At 46.2% G+C, this 19,711-nt stretch overlaps 1 protein-coding gene and 1 long non-coding RNA gene across 9 annotated transcripts in view; one reads left to right on the top strand and one right to left on the bottom strand.

Annotated features, from left to right (window-relative positions):
• TOMM20 (translocase of outer mitochondrial membrane 20) overlaps nt 1-7,597 on the top strand; it is a 50,925-nt gene extending 43,328 nt beyond the window's left edge. For 3 of the 7 annotated variants that reach the window (XR_001875236.1, XR_001875238.1, XM_017817519.1), the window contains exons 5-7: nt 2,439-2,511; nt 4,956-5,136; nt 6,665-7,597. Coding sequence is in view for 2 of the 7 variants with exons in the window: in XM_017817519.1 (XP_017673008.1) it covers nt 2,439-2,511; nt 4,956-5,087 (205 nt within the window). In the remaining 5 variants the exon portion in view is untranslated. The remainder of the gene's footprint in view (nt 1-2,438; nt 2,512-4,955; nt 5,137-6,664) is intronic. The other 4 variants (XR_001875237.1, XM_017817520.1, XR_001875239.1 and 1 more) reach the window with 3 other exon arrangements.
• On the bottom strand, nt 1,551-14,948 carry LOC108498609. Of its 2 annotated transcripts, none has more exons than XR_001875242.1 (3): nt 13,946-14,948; nt 12,267-12,478; nt 1,551-2,367 (listed from the first exon to the last, which is right to left on the bottom strand). It is a non-coding gene; the product is annotated as an uncharacterized LOC108498609 (long non-coding RNA). The 2 variants fall into 2 exon arrangements; XR_001875241.1 differs by lacking the exon at nt 1,551-2,367 and adding an exon at nt 7,485-7,592.
• Nucleotides 14,949-19,711: the final 4,763 nt, after the last annotated feature.

Genomic DNA, 19,711 nt, shown 5'->3' with positions numbered 1-19,711 from the left:
CATGCAGGACAGCTGATGTTGACTAGGGCTGGACCTTGCCGAGGGAGGAAGGGAAGGAGAGAGGGAGCCCTACTGCAGCACAAGGGCTGAGGACCCCCTGCCTGGAGAGGGGAACTAATGACAGGTGTTGAAGTAGATGTGGGAGCAGGACCAAAGCAGAAGACAGGCTGAAAGGACCAGGAGGGGCAGGAGGAGTCAGATTTGGGAATATATCTCCTCATCAGATCATACCTCCTGCAGAACCTGGGACACAGCCAACGCAGGGATTTCTGTAGCACAGTAGGTGTCTGTTGTCAGCAAATATTTGGGGAAGCTATTGGTGCAGGCTGTGGATGAGTTCTGCCTGCTCCTTCAGCAGAGGCTGTAGGGCTATTAGTATTCCCAGCTAATCTGCTTTTCAAGCATGATGGAATTAACAGCTGAGAATAAGAGCCAGTTCTGCCAGTGAGTCATGAGGTAGACAGTATGATGCCACATGATGGGATTCCTGCATTTTTATTTCAGTTTGCCATCTGCAAATCAAGGAGATGACACAAATTTGACGTAGATTGAAAGTATGGGAAGCTTGTAGGGTCAAGCACTGGACAGCTAGAAACGCCTGATTTAACACTGCCCTTGCCACCTGAGTCCCATCTGCACAGGCATCATGATAGGGCTGCTTTTAGCTGTAGGATCAAATGCATATGTAAATATTTGTTTTTCCCCACAACAGCTCTACCTCTTTTAATACCCAGGGCAGACAGTTCTCGGCAAGGGAGTGGAGGCTGTATGGGGAAAGGTCTTTGTCCTGCCTTATTGCAGCTGTGCAGGACGAGAGGATCCCTGCTTCACCTTCAGGCCACAGCAGACTCCAGCTGTCAGCACTGGGGATGGTAGGCAGCACCTGTGTCCCTGGCCTGCAGCAAGGCCAAAACAGATGGAGTCCTCAGTTAAATTATCTACCAAATTCAAACAAACCCCCATGAGGCAGGTGCAGAGTGAAGCCTTGTATAACTTGTAACTTGACCACAAATGAGAAAACCTAGGACCCTTGAGAAGGCACATCCTCCTTCCCTGGCTCTGTCTATCAGTATCAGCCTCTGAAGATAGACATGTTTAATCTCTTGATTTGAACAGAGCAAGCTAACATATATCTTCCTAATCTTATTCTAGGAGGCGGTTGAATTATTTTAGCTAAAAATTAGCAAAAGAGGCTGCCTGAGGCAACCATCCAGCATGGTGTATTTGAGCTTGAGCGAGTCATCATTAATGGGAAGAGTTAAACAAATGCAGACAGCGCTCACAGGGGGAAATGAGAAACTTTGCCTCTGTGGATGGCCACACCAGAAAACATGTACATGAGCACATGAAATCTTGCTGCTACGCACCCGGTTAGCTGATTGCTATAGGCAAATACCTGAGCTTGTAATGTGGCATTTGCAGGCTTCAAGCGTGGACTGGCTGTTTTATAGACTTACTGGACTTTGTGTTTTGCTGTTGAATCAAATGCATTTGAGTGATGGTGAAGCATGAGAGAAACACTTTGGATTTCTCTTTCCCTGTAGGAGGCAGAGGTGCAGAGGGATGGTAATGCTGGCCCTTACCTGCTGGTGTGCAGCACACATGACATGTGCAAAGCTTTCTGCTTTGCAGAAAGATGTTGCTATAGTGGCTCTGAGCACTCCTGGGTGCTCACCTGACATCCTCTACACCAACAGAGGTTTTAGTAGGGGGTTGAAAGGGCTGTGAAGGTCAGCAGCAGCAGGTTAGCAGTTCTTACTGCCAGTCTGCATTTTCCCTTTCTGCAGGAAAAGGTATTTTCCTTTCTTGTTACGCTTTATCTAGAGCTGTGTAAACAGTACTCTCTCCTTGATGTTGACACCTTCAAATGATTTTATCTTCTTCTTAGGGATTTACTTATCCAAACTGTACTATTTAGTTATTTAATCTTCCCTTTAGTTATTTGATTGTTGTTCATTGTTGAATTCTTTACAATATGATGTCTTCTTGACACACGAATGCCTGCAGTTGCTTTCTCTGTTCAGAGGATGGCTCAGACTCAGCAGCACCCTGCAGAGAGAAGCCATCTCCCTTCTCTTCTGTGATACAATGTTCTTCACCTCTCTGCAGGTCAAAATCAGACCCTCTCATTTTATACACCAGCATCTAGTTTGCTACTCCCTCTTATCCATTTGATAGGCCCCTTTCAGCAACTGCCATGGGTTATTTTTCTGAATGTTTTCTGGCATTGCTCATGTCCTAGTCAGGAGCTGTTAATTGCTGTTTTCCTTTCCAATCCCCCATTTCACAGATTTTTTTGTGAGTTTGAAATCATAACTAGAGACTGAAGTTCATGCACTCTTCCTCATTGCTGCATCCAAAACAACCCTGTAAAAAAGGAAAAAAAAAAGAAATGTTTTACATTTTCATAATTCATAATGATATCTTTCCATTCACAGCCACAGTGGACACTCCCTGGGGTCTGAGCAGGCTGACAGTTTGGTTGCATGGAAAGAGAGTGGCATTAAAATGGTGAGCAAGGCTCCTCTGGAGAAGTTCAGTCCTTGGTTATTCTCAGCACTAATGTATTCTGCTGAAACTCATGCAGAGGTTTTAAGAGCTAATTGTTTGAACAGGTATATATGCTTTGGAATGGTGTATGCACTTTGTGTGTGCAGGTGACATTTCATTTTTATATTCAGTGTACATTAGGATGTGAAAAGACCCAATTTCAACCTAATCTGCAAATGACATCTAACGCCAACCTGTGTGAAACATGCACTACCTGAAGAGCATTTACTAGGATGTCTGTGCAGATTTCATCTTTCTTATGAAACCTTATTGACTATTTCTTCTCTGCAGGCATTAGAAGTGGAAATAGAATGGGGTTTGTACCTAACCTCAACAGGGAAAGGGTGGAACAAAAGGTCTTTGTCAGTGTAGCTCCCCAGTACATTGCGTTAAACCAGCAGCGAGCGGGAAGCTTCTCCAAAGCTGTGGAGCAAAATGTCCCACTCTGTTTGCCTGTGGGTCATGAGTTATTTTTTCTGCTTTTGAGATCTGAACTCTTCAAAACTTTGTCTTGTATGGATAAACAAAAGCTAGCTACAGCCTATGGAGAGACCTGGAAACCATTAGGTGCAGAAACATCACAGGACTCCAAAAATGAATTCAGACTTCTTTTTAACTGAAAATAATATATACTTTTAAAAGGCAGAACATGGAAATACAATCATAATGGCCGCTATCAGGAGCTGCTGGCAGTTTGTCTGAACAGAAAAGTCCTTTTCTTGGAGATTTCTGCTACCCCTCAGGCTTCTGTCCATTTCTGTGTTGTTACTTGCAGTGTTTAAGCATCATTAAGTTTAAATGCATAAATTTTCTTTGGCTATTCAACCCTAGCCACTTTTGGGAAGGAATTGGCCAGAATCCCTGAACCTAAAATAATCAAACGTCTGTCTTCCTATTAAAAAAGCTGCCATTTATCTGACAAGCAGTGAAAAATGGAATAGGTAACTCAGTATAAGCATCATTTGAGAGACTTGTTGTTGCAAAACCAGGGAAGTGGCTTGCACATAAACAGACGGTACTTTTGCCAATACCCAGGTAGTTACGTGGCATGTCAGTATATTTGGTTTCTTAACATGTGTTACTTTTATTTTCAGTCTCTTGGTTTCTATCACCCTCTTTAGAAATACTCCAGCCACAACTTGTAACCTTTACAGGCTCATCCAAGGAGCATGGCCTTTCAGACACTGCTTTTGAGAATATTTATTGTGCTTCAGGAGAAGTTGTCTTTGTTTTGAGATTATTCTGGGCATGAGAAATAAAAATTAAAATGGAGATGGTGGCCAGCACAAAGAACCAAACAAAATAATTTTAATGAATTTCCATACGTGCCAATCCACCCTCCCCTGCAGGAAAAACAACTCTCAGATGAATGAAGCATATGGCACAGAAGATGGAGTGCCAATGCCAAGTTTGTCTTTGCCTTAGCAGAACTCTCTGCAAAATGCTGAAGTTGCAGATCTTCTAAATATGCTCATTGAGAGAAAGGGGAAGGCCTACTCCTAATGCCTTTTTAGTTGGGATTATGCACTCTCACTATTTAAATCCTCATTTGGTAGGAAACTATTGTGGGTGCAGTGCTACTTACAATGTTCAAACTACCTGCCATGGAGAGCAGTGCATGTTGCAGCAGCAAAGAAAACCCATCAATGAGGTGGGCTAAATATTTGAGAAGGATCTGAAGCCCACACTAACCTGCCTTCTGCATGGATGTGACGACTGCCCTTTTGGCAAGCAGGCATACTTGGTGCTGTGTGGTTAGACGCCCTGTTCCTAGCCATGGTTTGTTATCCAGTTGGTGTTTATATTGCCGGGAATATTTAAGGACATGATTTTATTCGAGCTGTCCATAAGTGAGGCATTCAGTCCCCTCATCATGAGTTGTTCTACAGTTAGCAGAGAGACAGTCATCTCTCTCCCCCACAGGTTTTTTATTTTAAAATAGGTGTGGAGTGCTGTGTAAGGGTGCCTCTCTCTTTCCATAAGCTCAGAGAAAACCTTCAACCTCAGCTAAGCCTGTGTTCAGCCATTACAGGTCTGTCTACTCCCAGCTTAGCCCCATCAAGTGAGGCTCTGGGAGGACAGGTTGCTGATGGGTCCTGATGTGGCACAGGTAAATGGAATGTCACCACCAACCTGCTCTGCTCTCTTCTGAAGGATGTAGGATACTGGAGGAACTTCAAGTAGCTGTCAGCAGTACACTTCTCCATGGTTGGCTAACAGCTAAAGATGAGTGTCTAAATTAAGAAGTTAAGCATTTAAAGCCTTTATTGAACCCATCTCTGTGGGGACTAAAGCTGAGCAGACTTATATGTAAGGAAAATATCTCCTGCTGTTTTACTTTAATCTTTCAGACAGCTATGGAAACGTTTGTGTTATGTACTCTTACATATGTGTTTCTTCTACAGGTGCTCTCAGACCCAGGAGATGAGGCCATTGTTTTACCTGAACACATGCCATGGGGGCACACCATGGGCTGGATGAGGGATGCTGCTCTCCCAGAACCTCTTGCAACACATTGTCTTGGAGATGTTTCATAAGGCAGGGACGAATTCCCCCCCTTTGGACACGTGTCGCCTCCCACAGTGAGTAAGCAATGCCTCTCTTTCCAGGAAGTAGAAGATACCTGACACAATGATGAAATTAATGGGCCAAGAAGCTCTTTTGTTTAAATGAATGCTGGGAGATGCAGAGGTAGACTTGATTTTTACATGGTTAATGTTCCCAATCCTCTTTTCAGTCCTCTCATGGCAACTGTGTACTTTGCAGCTCAAAGTCACATGAATCTCTGCTCAGCAGAAATGTAAATGTTTTGATAAAACTGTTCTTAACAAGTTTAATTCATTTAATCAGCTTGATTAACTGCAGAGCTTTATCGTCTTTAATTGGGTAGGATTTGCTATAAATTAACACTTTTTGTAATTTTATGAAGAATGTGGCAGTGTGCAGGATCTTGCTGCCTTGGCGGTGGCACGGGAGGTGCCTGTCTCTGGCACCCAGCTGTTCCCCTGCAGCCTCATGTGTTTTAGAGCCCTGGAGACCATTGGGTGCTGAGCCTGCCCGCAAGGCCAGGCAGATGCTGGTCAAGGGGCAGGATGGACATACAGCTGGAAGTGTCTCAACAGATACTATTTCTTTTCTCTGTGTTTGCATCTTCTAGATGATTAATCATCCCTTCCAGTAAAAATGCAGCATGCCTCTTCTTCCAACAAATCCCACAGAAAGCAAGCACAGTTGTCCACAACAGCCCTCTCCTTGTTTTGGTTCATAACCAGCCTCAGCCTGCAATGAGATTTCAAAGGCTGGCTGAACAAAATCCCCAGGTTTATGAGTAGAAAGAGGAAAAAAGGGATAATCAGAAGATCTCATCTTGAGTGCACATCCCAACTGGTCTTTCCTGTCTTCTATTTAATATAGCAGACAGAAAGGCTGTAAAATATGTCCAGCTGGAAAGAAGATAATTTTGTTTTACTCTGTCCAATCTCATTTTTCAGAACTGAATGTCCAGTTGTGTACCTGTGTGAAACCTCCCAGGCCCTGGAGGCATAGTATTAATTTTTTTAAATAGGTAGTTTATTGTCCACATTACGTTTTTCCGTGCCTTTTGCTCAGTATCCCAGATTAGAGAAACAAAGGAGAGAGTGGAAACAAATGAACTATCCCCTTAAATTTAGAGTCTGCCCAAAGCCCTGGAGCAGGCAGAGCATCGACACAGTGTCTGCTCTGGTGGGTTTGCTCTTGGCTTGGCAAACACTGTTCTCCCTTGCACTGCTGTGCTGCAGAGCTGCTGTGCAGCAGGTCCCAGGGGCCTTCCCATCAAAATGCACGGGCAGAAAAACATGGTTTTGCAGCTCTCCTCAGACAGCTTTGCACTTTTACTCCTGTCTGACTCTGAGTTGGAATGGTCCCTGAGAAAACTGTGTATTTCACAAGAAAGGAAGGTTTTTCATCCTTTCCTAGAACTTCCATGGTCCTTCTGCGTGCATGGCTCTCACAGGCCAGTGTGATGCAAGAGGAGGCATTTCTAACAGCAAACAACCCAGTTCCTCTTTCACCTTTGACATTTCTACATTTTGACATTTGACACTTTTTTTGCTTTCTTCTTTTTTTTCCACAGACTAAACATTCACATGTCATATCCTGTTCGAGGAGTTGTTTTAATGGATGCGCTGCCAACAAAGACACTTGGGTTTCGATGGCTGATCCTTTGCAATTGTAACGGCATTTAATGAAAGGTTTTGTCTTTGGAAGGACAAAATATCCTTTATCCAGCTTCAACTTTTGAAAGAAACACCACAAATATTTTTGGATTGGATGTGAAATGTTGTGTAAATTCTGTAATACCAAGGGAGAAAATATGTCCTTTCCTTATTAACAAACTGTATATCAAAGCAAGAGTGCTTAAAGCCTAAATGGTTTTATACACAATGAATTCATCAGAGTTTTACATCCCCAGTAAGGGGAGTATTTAAATACAGACAAAATGTGCAAAAATAATTTATATATGAAACTAAAGATATATTTGCGTGTTTGGTTGGTTTCTTTTTTAAATTAGATTTGGCTTTTCTTTTCAATTCCTCTTCTCTGAAGTTGCTTGCACTTTGAGGCTGTGCATCCTGAGCCCCAGAGGGCTCTGGCAGGAACAAGCAGGAACACAGGAGCCTTGAATGACTCTTCATAAAGGCAGAGATTCAGAGCTGTCCTTCAAAATTATTTCAGTTCACGGTGCAGCTGCTGCAGCATATATTGGAGGCTGAGAAGGCCGCAGCTTACTGGTGTAGTCAGAGGAAGTGGCGAAAACCTCCATCAGTGTTCAGGATGCAGCATTTGGTGGTTTGCAGGTTTGGGTGGCTTGGAAAAAGAAAGTTTTGTTGCCTGTTGCTGGATCCAAGGGCAAAGCAGCTAGATGTTGCTGATTACCTCCTGGGAGAAGTACCAGGTGACTGACGACTTCTAAATTGCTTTTTCATTGTGCTGTGTGAACTGCACATGGGGACTGGGCTGCACTGGAGGCTGTTGCATCACAGATCATGCTTTCAGCAGAGCTTTTTTTAAAAAAAAAGTAAACGGTGTTATTTTCAGCCTGAACAGTGAGCAAATTCTCAGTATCTAAATGAGAGCCCTTGAAGTAAGCTCCAGGTGCTGCAGGAAGTGGTGGAGGTGACTCAGTAAATGTCACACTTCCCTCCAAGTCAGTTCTGAAGCGGTATCCAGAAATAACATTTCATAGGCATCTGGCTGTTTGAGATGGCCCTGCTTTTTCATGGAATTCCACACTAGTGCTACCTGGGACCTTCAGGATTTTACACCCCCTTTTTTTGTCACAAATATTGGCCTTTATCTTCCTCTCTTTATTCTTCACTCTAAAGATGGAGATATGACAAGTCCTGAAGGTCTTGGCCATGCTGTCAGCTGCCCCAGCTAGTGGAGAGGGACAACACTCCTGGAGCCTGGCTGTGGCTGCTTTTGCCTGGGAGAGAGCTCTAAGGAGGTGCAGAGTAGCAGCATGCTGCACCTTATGCTGGCAGTAAGATCACTCTGGAGCCCCTTGCCTTAGCATGAACTGTCACCTCCTGCTTTCACAATGATGGGGTTTCATATCCTTTCTGGAGCTGCCTGGGCTGCAGGCCAGCCCGCCCAACCGCCTTCTCCCAGAGGAGCCTGGGGCTGAGCTGGATGACCCTGCTGCACCACCTCCACTCCCATGTGCAGGCCTTTCCTCAGCTGTAGGTTGAGGAGCACCTCTCTCCTCTGTCACCACAGCCTGTTGGAGCACAGTGTGGGCTGGGAATGGAAATGGGGATGACATGGGATGGCGGGGAAAACTTTGTCCTGTCCCTTGGGATCCCAGTGTGCACAGGGAGCGGCTGTCACTGTGCCCACCCTCCTCTGCAGCATTTGTAAGCACGTTGTTCTAAACATATTTCCCCTTCTTCCTCTTCTCAGCCAGCACCCTCTGTGCTTGTGCCTTGTGTCAGGATGCCTTGTCCGCCTAAGTTGCTCATACAAATCCCTTAGCATTTGGTAAGAGTGGCAATGGGGATCTTCCACTTCCGTGCCCAGGGCAGATGGATGAGCTGGAAGTCCCTGCGTTACTGGCTCAGTTCAGGCTGGAGATGCCCTTTTGAGCAAATGTCCTGGTTGCTCCCACACACTCCACTTCTGTTCACCTTGTGGGGTGACCTCGCAGTATATAGGCTGGGTTTCTGGTGGAGGAGACTAAACTGGAAAATGCTCCCCAGAAACACCCCATCTGCTTCCCAGCTCAGTTCACTGAGCCAAACTGCAGCTAGTCTGATACAACCCCTCCTAAAAGATGTGCTACATGGGTGTAATATCCTCAGTTCCCAAGTGCTTTGCCCTACCAATCTGCTCCTGTTGGACTGCATGACTTGCTCTCACAGCCTCAGCCCTTAGGACTGCTGCTGAGGTAAGGGAGCAAACCTGAGCTCTCTTGGTAGTGGCCACAGCCTAACGTTTTTGGGATGTTATAGACTGAAATTGGTACCGGGCAACTTTGACACACCAAAGCGTCAACCACAGCAGTTCAGCAGTGTTGGCAGAAATCCACAGTGCCTGGACAAGGCAGATAGGTGGGATGGGAACCATAATTGCCCCAGAGCGAGTCCTTGGGGTCTTTGTCTTCAGTTCTCTGCTGGAAATGGGGATCACTACATTTCTGTACCTGACTAGGGTATGACGGGGGTCAGAGGGATCTTGTTGTCCTTGAAGGACCCAGGGGCACTACAGTGAGGGGCACTACAGAAGCACTTGGGTGGCAGCACCCCCTCAGCCATGTCTCCATGCCATGCCTGTGATCTCCAAACTGGATGCAGAGGTACAGGAGGCTAGACAAAAGGCACAGACGTCATGGGACAGATTTTGTTTCTGAACACTCAAACATCACAGGTAGTGGGGTTTCTGTCTGCACATCATTTTAGCCCTGTAAGCGCAGAAAAAGGGGGCTGCTTTGCTTCTCACTTATACTGAGGGGATTGTGTGTGTTCTCATTATGCATTGTGTTTCCTAGCACAGAAAACATGCTTTCAGGGCTTCTGTTACTCTGCTTCAAAAATTCCTACCTTTTTTTTGACTTAGATGAAGCAACCCTTTGGAGAATGATGTCACCTGAACCTCAAAAACTCAGAAGTTTTTGATCATAAGTTTTGGATGGCTTCAGGGTCAAGCTTGCTGATTTACAAAGTGTACACACACACTCTTCAAAACATGTAAAATATGGAAGCAATTTGTGTATGCTTGGGAGTGGTGCTCACAGGCTTGAAGTTTTGGGCTTTTTTGCTGTGTCTTTACAATTTCTGAGTCTCTGGGGATTTTTACTGTTTCTTTCAAGCAGACACAAATGGCTTATGTGGATCACAAGGCCTGGCCCTTTGAGTTGGGAGTAGGTAGCTTTGAGAAGTGATCAGCCCTAAAAGCAGCTTCTTGTGCAGACCCTTCTCAGTTTTCCCTGGGAAGGAGCCAGCACAGAGCACCCTGCCTGCTTCTGAGAGCCCATCTGAGACCATGGCCTTACGATCTCCAAACTGCTGTAATACCAGGGTCGCACTTGTATCCTTTCCAAGCAGTGATGGCAGCCGTAGTCACAGGAAGACAACAGCTGAGTTTGCAGGCTTGGCAGCCCCTGAGTGGTGGGGCAGGCTGTGCCTCTCTGACCTTTACAGTGGGGTCAGCCCTGCAAGCTGGCCAGCTCAGCTCCCCCTCTGCTGTGGCTGCTAGGGGGGCAGAGCCAAAATGTCCAGGCAGATTTCCCTGAAAAGGTCAAAGTGGTGCAGCTCGGTGGTGCTGGCAGAAGGGGATTTCAGCTTCATTTGTGGGACAACAGCTGTGAGCTGTGAGCTCACCCTGGACCCTGGTATTGGCTGTGGGGGGACCCCAGCTGCTGCTCAGCCCAACGTTGGCATTTTTGGGTCTGGAGGGGCACCCTGGCATTGCGCACAGCTCACTGGGGGCCTGGCAGCCGCAGTTTCCTGCCCGCTGGTGCAGGGGATGATTCAGAGCTGCTCAGCAGGGCAGCATAGCGGAGAAACACAAAATGCCCCTCAGTAGGCAGGCACAGGCGTGGGAGCAGGGCTGGGGGGCGCACTGATGCCCAGGCTGGCACGATAGCACAAGCCCAGGACATGTTGTGGGAAGCGGTGCAGGGCCAGCTGTCCTTGCACTGGCTCACTGTTTACATCAATCCTCCCAAAACCCAGGCAGCACTTCCATGCACTGGCCCTCACCAGGTGGCTGTGAACCATCCCCAAGCATTTCTGCTGGACATTAGCAGAGCTGTGGACTGTGGGTGATATGAGCTGTGCCTGCTGCCTCCCTTACAGGTGTGAGGCTACTTAAGCAGCACTTTGCGTAGTTTCTCAAAGGGAAGGATTTGGCAACACAGAAAAGGAGAAATGCAAACTTTTTCCTTTTTTTTTTTTTTTTTTTGCTAGGGAAGCCACAGGCTTACGAAGTCACCATTCATTTTTGCAGCCAAAGCAGCTGCACACAGCAGATTTGGTGACCGGACGCTGCGGTCTGGTTGTGTGTGTAGTTGATGCAAAGCTTGGAGAATAATAAACACAAGCTTCCCCGAGCAGGGCACGTCCGTTATTGCGTGCACGCTGTAATTCAGGAACTAGCAGATGTCTGAGCTTCGTGCCCAGCCTGACAGAGACATAGGAAGGGAACTGGTTCAGGGTTTGTGCACAGCTGCGCTGGTCAGATGACTCTGTCAGCTGAACCTGCCTCCGAATCGGGCCTGATTTATCATAGCAGGGACTCTGACCTTTGTCTGGTCACAAAAATACCATCTTGGAAAGCTGTCTGAAGGCTTTATAAAGAAGGAGAGTGATGGTAATAATAGTTCAGGGGCGTCCCTGTAAAGGACTCTTTGCCTGCCGGCTGTGATGTGCAGCTTTCTCCCTCTCCGTGTCTCTCACCAGGGCTAGTGAGAGGCAATCACAAAAGGCTTGTCTCATGGGATGGTTAACATTTTTGCTTGCATTTGTCTGGAGATAATAGGGCATTGCTCTGCCTGGTTGTCTCGTTCCCACCTTCAGGCAAGTGCACCTTCAGGTCCACCTTCAGCCTTGCCTGCAGTGTGAGTGGCTCAGACCCATGACCAGCCCATAGCTCTTTGGTGGCCAGAGTGACACGAGCTGGCAGCTGCCTTTGATCCTGTGCCACAAAATCAGTATACGTGGACAACCTCAGCGAAAGCTGAGCAGGCTGGGCTATGTTTCTCACCATCAGGGCCACCTTGCTTGGAACTGAAAACCTGGGCTCAAGCTCTGCTCTCATGTGGCAGGGCAGCCAAAGGCTGTCTGAAGATAGCTCTGCAGGTCAGCCTGACCTGGGCTTGACCACATTTCCAAATATAGCTGAAAAAGAGAACTGGAGAAACCTGTGGATTTCCTTTCAACCTCATCTGCCGTGGCTGGGCACATTGTGCTGCAGGCTGTTGTGGCCACAATTAAGTTGTTAAAATGCTCAGTCGGAGAGCCCAAAGCTGTTTAGGCAGGGCTCTGGGGTGCCTTTCCTACTCTTTGGTGAGACCTTGAAAGAAAGCAGGCTGTGCCTTTTGGGTGTGAAAACGGGAGAGCGTTTTCTTTAAAATGAAAGTGCTGCTTAGCAGAGTTATGTATTCACCAATGTTCCTTTTCTTTCAAAGTCCAGAGCATAATTGTCTTTGCCTACTGTGTAAAGCAATAGGTACTTACCATTTGCAGAAAGAAGGCAGCATAGGTTGGTGGCTAAAACTCAGGAATGGCAACTTGGAGATATGAGCTCCATTCACCCCCAGGCACTGCCAATCTGAGGCGTAATTACAGATAGCTATTAATTCCTTCCATTTTTTCTCCAAAATGTCCTGATGAAAGGTGCAAATGAATCCTGAAAGACACTGTTGTCAAAGGGACCTCAGCAGGCAACTCTGCAGAAAAGGAAAACGTTGTGCAATATTTACTTGTAAAAATCTGTGACTCGTTCCCCAAAGGCAGGCACACAAGGACTGCGGTGTTTGCAGCAATGTCCAATCTGCAGCTGTGGCCCTGAGGGAATTAGAGCTACTCCTGCCAAAAATTACTTGGTTCAAGACCTTTTCCTCAACCTTTACAGCATGTTAGGTTTCATACCTAATGACAAGCAGCAAAAATGCCCCTCAGAGCAGCAGGCAGAATACTACCAAGATGCATGGGTAACCATAGCAAAATCAGATCAGGACATGGAAGGACAAGAAGAATGTGCCAGTTGGTGATCACATAATTTGTTTGCAGTGATTCATGGTCTTCCACTTTCACAAATTCCCCTCAGCCTCCTGCACAAGGATGCACTGTCTGTCTCTGCAGTGTTCTGTGGAACAACTGCATCTCTTGGCTTTCCCGGACAGTACTCTTCTCCCTTACCTGCTCTGGTGATCCTGCAACTCGACAATGCCTGCAGTATCATTTCATTAATATATTAAATACATTTCATTAATACATTTAATGCTTCAGTGATATTTACTTAAGTCCTGAGGCCACACTTAGGAAAAAATTGCTCCTTTTACCAAGAGGAGCCAAATGGAATGGGTGTTTCATGAGAGCAACAAAAGTTTGGGAAGAGGGGAGAAGTCAACTGAGTGCAAACACTGATCGAAGCTGTTCTCTTGCTCAAAACAAATACTAAAAAAACTTGCTCAGTGGGTCATGATGAGCTCATTCAGTCCACTCAATTACTGGAAAAATCTTCCACTTTGAGGAGTATGCATGCGTCTGTGTTGAGTCAGAACCTGGCACAGCAGCTTCAGTACACATTTTTGTTATAAAAAAGTCCCCTTTGTCTTTTGTAACCCTAAAAAAATTCTGGCCCAAACACTTTCTATGTTTCACATTTTTGACACAGAAAATATGGGCACTGTAGTGTTATGTTTCACCAGGAAGGTTATGTCTTCAGACCTAGGTTAGGTCTGTTTTCCTACCTGCAGCATCTCAGTGTTGTGCATCCTTTTATTTGCTGTCCAACCGCCTTTTATTAGATATACAATTAGTATGTATGAAAAGGCTGCAAGCATATATGATTGTACACAGAAATCACATTTTGAAAAGTGTGCTGAAAGCATAGCAGAATTCTTCTGCTGAACTTATTGGCATATTTTCAATGCAAAGCTGGCAGCTATTGTATAATGCCTCCAGCCTACAGTACAGGGGCCTCAGAGAAAATGATGTGTTAGTGAGACTGAGAAAACACAGTCACAGACACCACAGAGCTATACTGGGAAGGGCACAGCAGTTGCAGGGAGGGGTCGTGGACAAATGCGCTATTTCAAGCAAAATCTGAGAAGAGGATGTATTCTTAGCCGCAGGAAGAGAATGGTCTTAATCTGGATGGTTAATCATGTCACATGAAGAGAAATACATACTGTAAGTCCTCATGATTTCTGTTTCCAACAGCTTTTTTCTCCTCTGAAATGACTTGCATGTAATTTGGTGCTGCTCATTTGCAACATAGTAGCATCTGCGCTCTGGCATTGTTGATGGAACACTGGAGGTTCTCCGGGTGGTATGAGCCATGCTTCTGTCACAGAGTTAACCTCCATGTGTCTCTTTCTGGGAGACAGGCAGAGAGAGAGAAAGAGAGGGAAAAAAAATGTCCTGCTGACGTCAGTGAAGACCACACTGTGCTGGATAATATTACCGTGTACCTCAACCGCCCACTCCCTTTAATTTACTAGAAACTAAGCAAGCTGTTTTGAAACCTATTGCTTCCAGCGTGTTTGCACTGTTCTCCCTCGACCAAAGGCTATTAATTGTCAGGAGCTTGAAAGCTACCTGATTCCTTGTTCAAAGCACTGAGACAGAGGGGATTTCCATGAGTAATAATTTCAGTCTGTGCCTGTGCAGCGCACCGTAGGCTAGAGTAAATTGATCCAGCTGCTTGCAAGACTAGATGGAAAAGTGCCCGGGGGGCTGGGAGAACATCACCAGATGGAGCTGGATGCTGTTGTCATCACGTGGGGCTCCCCAGCTGCTGGGCATGCTCGGGCTTGACTTCCACCATGAGCAGGGAGGCTCAGCCTTCCTGTCTGTGCTGACTTGCAATGCGAGGCAAATTTGCCAGCACATGTTGCAATGTCTTCTCTGGTAATAAAAAGGATAATTTTAGATTAGCCAGAACTAGCTTTTTTTTTTTTTGCCTCTCTCTCTCTTTTCTTCCCTGCTCAATGTCCTCACTCCACTGACCCCAGTATTTTGTGCATGTATTTTGCTCAGCAGCAATCTTCTCTGTGACAGAGACCATAAAAGCTTCCGAGAGGCGAACTACTTCTACAAATAATAAAAACTGGCAGGATTAACCTGTAACCCGAGGCGATGAAAATATAGATTCCACTAGCCAGATGGCAGAGTTCAAAGATCCACTCACTTCCTGGTGGAGGTTGCACAATTTATTTTTTATTCTTGTTAAAAAGAAATAAGAAGTGAAAACATAGCAATAAAATGTGTACTGCTTGCTTCTCTGGTTTTAATAACATTTACTTTATACCTTTATATTTTGGTGTTAGAGATGTTAGGAAATACATTCTCTCTCCCTTCTGGAGCTGTTTACATCCTACTTGTTTTTTGGTTTTGGTGGGGTTTTTTTGTTGTTGTTATTTTCCTGGGATGTTTGTATGCTCAATTCAATTTAGTCTATTGGAAGAAGAGCATTACATAGGAGGAAGTAATTAACATAGTAGGAATGCAATTCATTTATTTTTAAATGAGCAATTTAATTAGAGTTGCAGGGAAAAGAGATAGCACCCTGGATTTGATGGCCGCATCTTTGCAGGAAAGCCCAGGGCTGGCAGCATGACAGCAGCAGCCCAGTGCAAGCTGGGCAAGAGCCAGGTGTGCTCAGAAGGTCTGAGGGCTGCCTGAGCCTCAGCTCTCTGGTGAGTTCATGGAGGGAGAGATCCATGTTGCAAACGAGGTGCTAAGCCATTAACAGGTGGCCAGAGAAAGGGCTGCACCCCTATGGTGGGACAGGGGCAGTGGGAAAAGGCATCCCCCAGATGCTAGCACTGAACGCTGAGGATAAGAAATGAGGAGCAGAGGCTTTCCCTCCCCACTGCAGAGCAGCTAGCTTGGCAGGAGAAAGTAATTTTACATTTCCTGTGTCCCCCTACACAGGAACATTTAAGTGGGACCTAGTTTATCCAGGGAGTGGCCGGAGCAGAGGTAGTGCCATGATGCCCCACCCATGCTGCATGCCCCATGCCCCACGCTCCCGTGGCAGGGTTGGCCAAGCAACACTTCTCACAAACAACAAACCCACTCTGCCTCTTTACCTTCCCATTAGTCCCTACTGACTAAACCAACACATGTAGACAGTGTTGCAGCAAGGGGACCTTGCCACATCCCTACCGAATTGGCAGTAGTGAATGTATTGGAGAGAGAGGATGAGAGCATGTTAATCTGCGAGGAGCTCTTGGTTCTTCTTTCCCTGGACCGGGTCCTACAGCTTTCTTCACCAGCCAGGCATTAGCTCTGAGAAGAAAGGCTGCGAAGTGTGAGATTTAGATAAGCTCCTGTGTGCCCATCTATCGTGTAGCTGTCATGAAGTGTACACAGAGGTAAACGGCTCGGCCAGCAAATCGCAGAAGTGGGAGTGGAAGAATAAAGTTCATGGGTTGTTTTTGTGATGGTTTGTCCTCCCTCGCCCGCTGGGCCACTGATGAACACAGGATTTGAGCTGGTGGCAGGGATTTGGAGCAGGCTGCAGGTACCCTTCAGGAGAGCAGCACTGGGAGTTCCAGGCAGGGAGTTTATGATTAATTTTGCAGGCATTTATTGTGCAACATGAGATGGCCACTGGCCAGCTCAGAAGTTAAGCCAGAAGATGACTGTCAAATGAAACTGTTACGTTTGGCAGATCTTTCCAAAGCTGCTGTGCAAAACAGGCATAGTGAAGCTGATTTCTGGATTTTCCAGACCCTCTAAACGGCATATTCTTGCAGAGCAGTTTTCTTCATTTTCCCCATTTTGGCATGGCTTACAGGCTGCATGGATTTTAGGTCAGTATTTGTGTACAGGCAGCCCTCTCCGTGCCCTAACATTTACCTGCAAACCTCTCTGGTAATTCCTTGTTTAACAAACTTGCAAGGAACCAGCTCTACTTCAGTTGGCTTTCTGAAAATAAAACTATGTTTTCTTTGAAAAGCCTTTTCAGCCCAGATGAAGGGGGGGAGGAGATGAAAAAGCTGGTGGTGCGAAACGAGCTCTGCCCGTGCAAGCAGATTGCGATAGAAATTTCCCCCTTGTGTGGCTTACCCTGAGCTAAGGTCAGTCAGTTAACTCTGTTTGGACACCGTCTGGCATGAATACTTCAACGATAAAGCTTAATGTGTAACCCAGGGCTTTTTTTTCTTCTGTGTCAGCAGTTGGCAGGAAGATACTGTAAATAAGGCTCCCTATGAGTAAATAGATATGTGTGGAGAGGGGAGGGGAGCACCGCAGTAAGCAGTTTTGAAATTTATGCCAGCGTTGCTTCAAGTGATAAGGTTATTTGAGTAACCTGCAAACCATACGGATGCACAGGTTTCAAAAACAGGAAAGCGTCTTGTTTAAAAAACTTCTGAGGCAACCCGAAGGCTTAGAAAAGAAACTGGCTATGCGGTTAAGTGATTGTACTTCCTTGTTGGTATCAGGATTGAGGCGGTGCAAGGCCTGTTGGGATGGCGGTGGTGCATATGGTGAAGGGGCAGCTGTGGTGGCCATGCTCACATCCAGCCACGGGGCTTTTTGGAGGGCTGAGAAATCTCAAAGTTTCCCTACCCACTTCCTCTTTGGGTGAGCTGGGAGCATTTTTTTCTCACTCTCCTTTTCAGTAATGTAATAAGAAAGAAGTAAATAATCCAAGCAGTCCGACATCCTCAGAGGATGCTCTGTGTCTGAGCTCACCCTGTCCCCTCTCCCAGCAGACATGGCTCTGCTGTGGGCTGTGCCAGGCTGCCTGATGCTGAGCCTGGCTCCTGACACTGCCAACCCAGCACCCAAACAGGGAGGGCTTTGGGAGGGCAGGGCTTTCTGTAGGGTTTAAACATGGATGTGCAGAATTTGCTGATGCTTTTGGAAAGTCTGATGGCTACATTTCTCCATAAATAAACCAAAACCATGTACTTTCTGTTTGACCTTTGCTTTTGGATTAAGAAAATCAGGCCACAAGGTCTGAAGTTTAGTTTGTACAGCACAGAGAAATGCATTTGCCTGGGCACACGTGGCTGCTGGTGCACACGTGTCTTGCTGAACACAGTGTGACCCTTGCTTGCACTGGCAGCATGCTCCTCAGGGATTTACAGAGCTGGTACCTAGAAAACACAAGTCTTTCTCACCTGAAATGACATAGCTGACACAGTTCCAGCACACTCTGTTATTTACTGAACAGGACTCAATGGACAAAGTTGGGACACAGGCTTTGTCTTTCCCAGCATCTCTGGTTTCCAGTGGAGGTCACGCTCCTTCCTGTTGAATTTGGGTATGTCCATTTTTCGAGCCCTAGGGGTCAGACAGGGACCCGACTGGGTCCCTTCCCAACAGGATGGCTCTTCTCTTCCTGGAAGCAGAGGGAATATTTCAATCCCAACCTGGCTTCCCCTCCCTACCTGCATTACCTTCAAGAATGTTCACTTAATCTGGTTTTCTCACCAGCGGCAGCTTCAGTGCTGGCCACAGCAGAGCTCCAGCAGAGATGGCTTTGGTCCTTCAGGTCCTGTATTTCAATTGCTCTTCAACTGAAATGTCAATGGCTTCTCAGTCACTTAGAGCAAAGAAAACGTTTGAAAAACTTCAGGAAATTAATTTATCTAAACTTGGAGAAATTGGCTTTTTTGGCTAGAAATTCAAGCTCCAGCCAACACAGTGGACTTTTGCCAACTCAACTTTTACCTTGGTCCTAGAAGCAAGCAATGAAAAGGGAGGAAAAAAAAAAAAGAAAGAAAGAAAAAAACAATCCCCTTCATTGCCCCTTAGATTTAATTGTGGTTTTTTTGTAAGCCTTATAAATCCTGCCTAAACCACGTCATCAAGCTACAGGGAAACTGAAACCTTGCCCAAGGCAGGAGCCAGCAGGGCTGTTCAAACAAGAAGGGTTACATTCAGGGACAAGTTCAATGCACTGCAGTCTTGTTTTGAATGGGAATGTGCTCATCTGTGTGTGTATGTGAGAGAGGCACCTGGGTGCCTTTATCCTCTCTGGATGTGAGAAAAGCTGCAAAAGGAAGAGTGGCATGAGTGGAGGCAAAACAGACATCCTTGCGGCCGCCTCCCCAAGAGCCTTTCAAGTGTTTTTCCTCTTGTGCTGCAGCAAGGGGGAGCAGGAAGGGAGGGACAGAGACTCACACCAAACTGGCCTGTCCAAGCACTTTATTTTTTCCTTTGGGCATCAGACAGACAGAGGGAGGAGGATTTTTTTTAAAAAAAGTGTCTAAGCTGAACTCCTGAGGGTTTTCTTACCCTTCTTTCTTGTGGCACTCTGATACAGGTTTTTTGCATGTAACTCCCAGCCAGAAAGACAAAAGTGAGTTTCAGCTTGGAGGCTGAGCTTCCTTGGTATCTTTGGTGCTGTCCTGTGGTCCCACGTGTGGGGTGGGTGATGCCCAGCTGAGAGATCAGCAGCATCTCACCAGAGTAAAACCAGAGAAAAACATCACTATTAGTATTTAATGGCAGGGGATGTGCATGATAGGTCCTGCAAGGTTTCAGCAAGCACATTTTTTGGATTTTCAGTGAAGCAGGGCTTGGCCTGAAGCAGTGACTGGCATTGTGCAGGGGCACAATTGCCTGCCCATGAAACGTGCGCCACATAGTACCCCACTGTGCACCTCCCTTCACCTCAGCAGCTGGCAGCTCCCTGTCCCTCTGGAAGGGAAAGCTAACAGCATCAGAATCTGCTGGGGGCTGAGCTATCCCTAGCAGTGTTTAGTCACCCATCTACAAACTGCAGCAGAAGCTGAAAATGTTTGCTTGGTTTTATTTGGCTTTTTTCCCCACCTCCTGTAGTAAAATACATTTAAAAGCACAAAGGGATAAGGCCCCCTCCTGCCAAGCATCAAGCTGAGCCCCCTCCACTCTGAAAAGTCCCACACGCTGACCTTTGCCTTCACTTGGTCTTTTTTCAGACTCATCATTATTTTGGCCACATTTGTACTTTG

This window comes from Lepidothrix coronata, unplaced genomic scaffold (genome assembly GCF_001604755.1).
Source record: "Lepidothrix coronata isolate B3197 unplaced genomic scaffold, Lepidothrix_coronata-1.0 Scaffold61, whole genome shotgun sequence".
Taxonomy (NCBI): Eukaryota; Metazoa; Chordata; class Aves; order Passeriformes; family Pipridae; genus Lepidothrix; species Lepidothrix coronata.
Note: the sequence above shows the minus strand (reverse complement) of the source record. Positions and strands in the feature narration are given on the sequence as shown.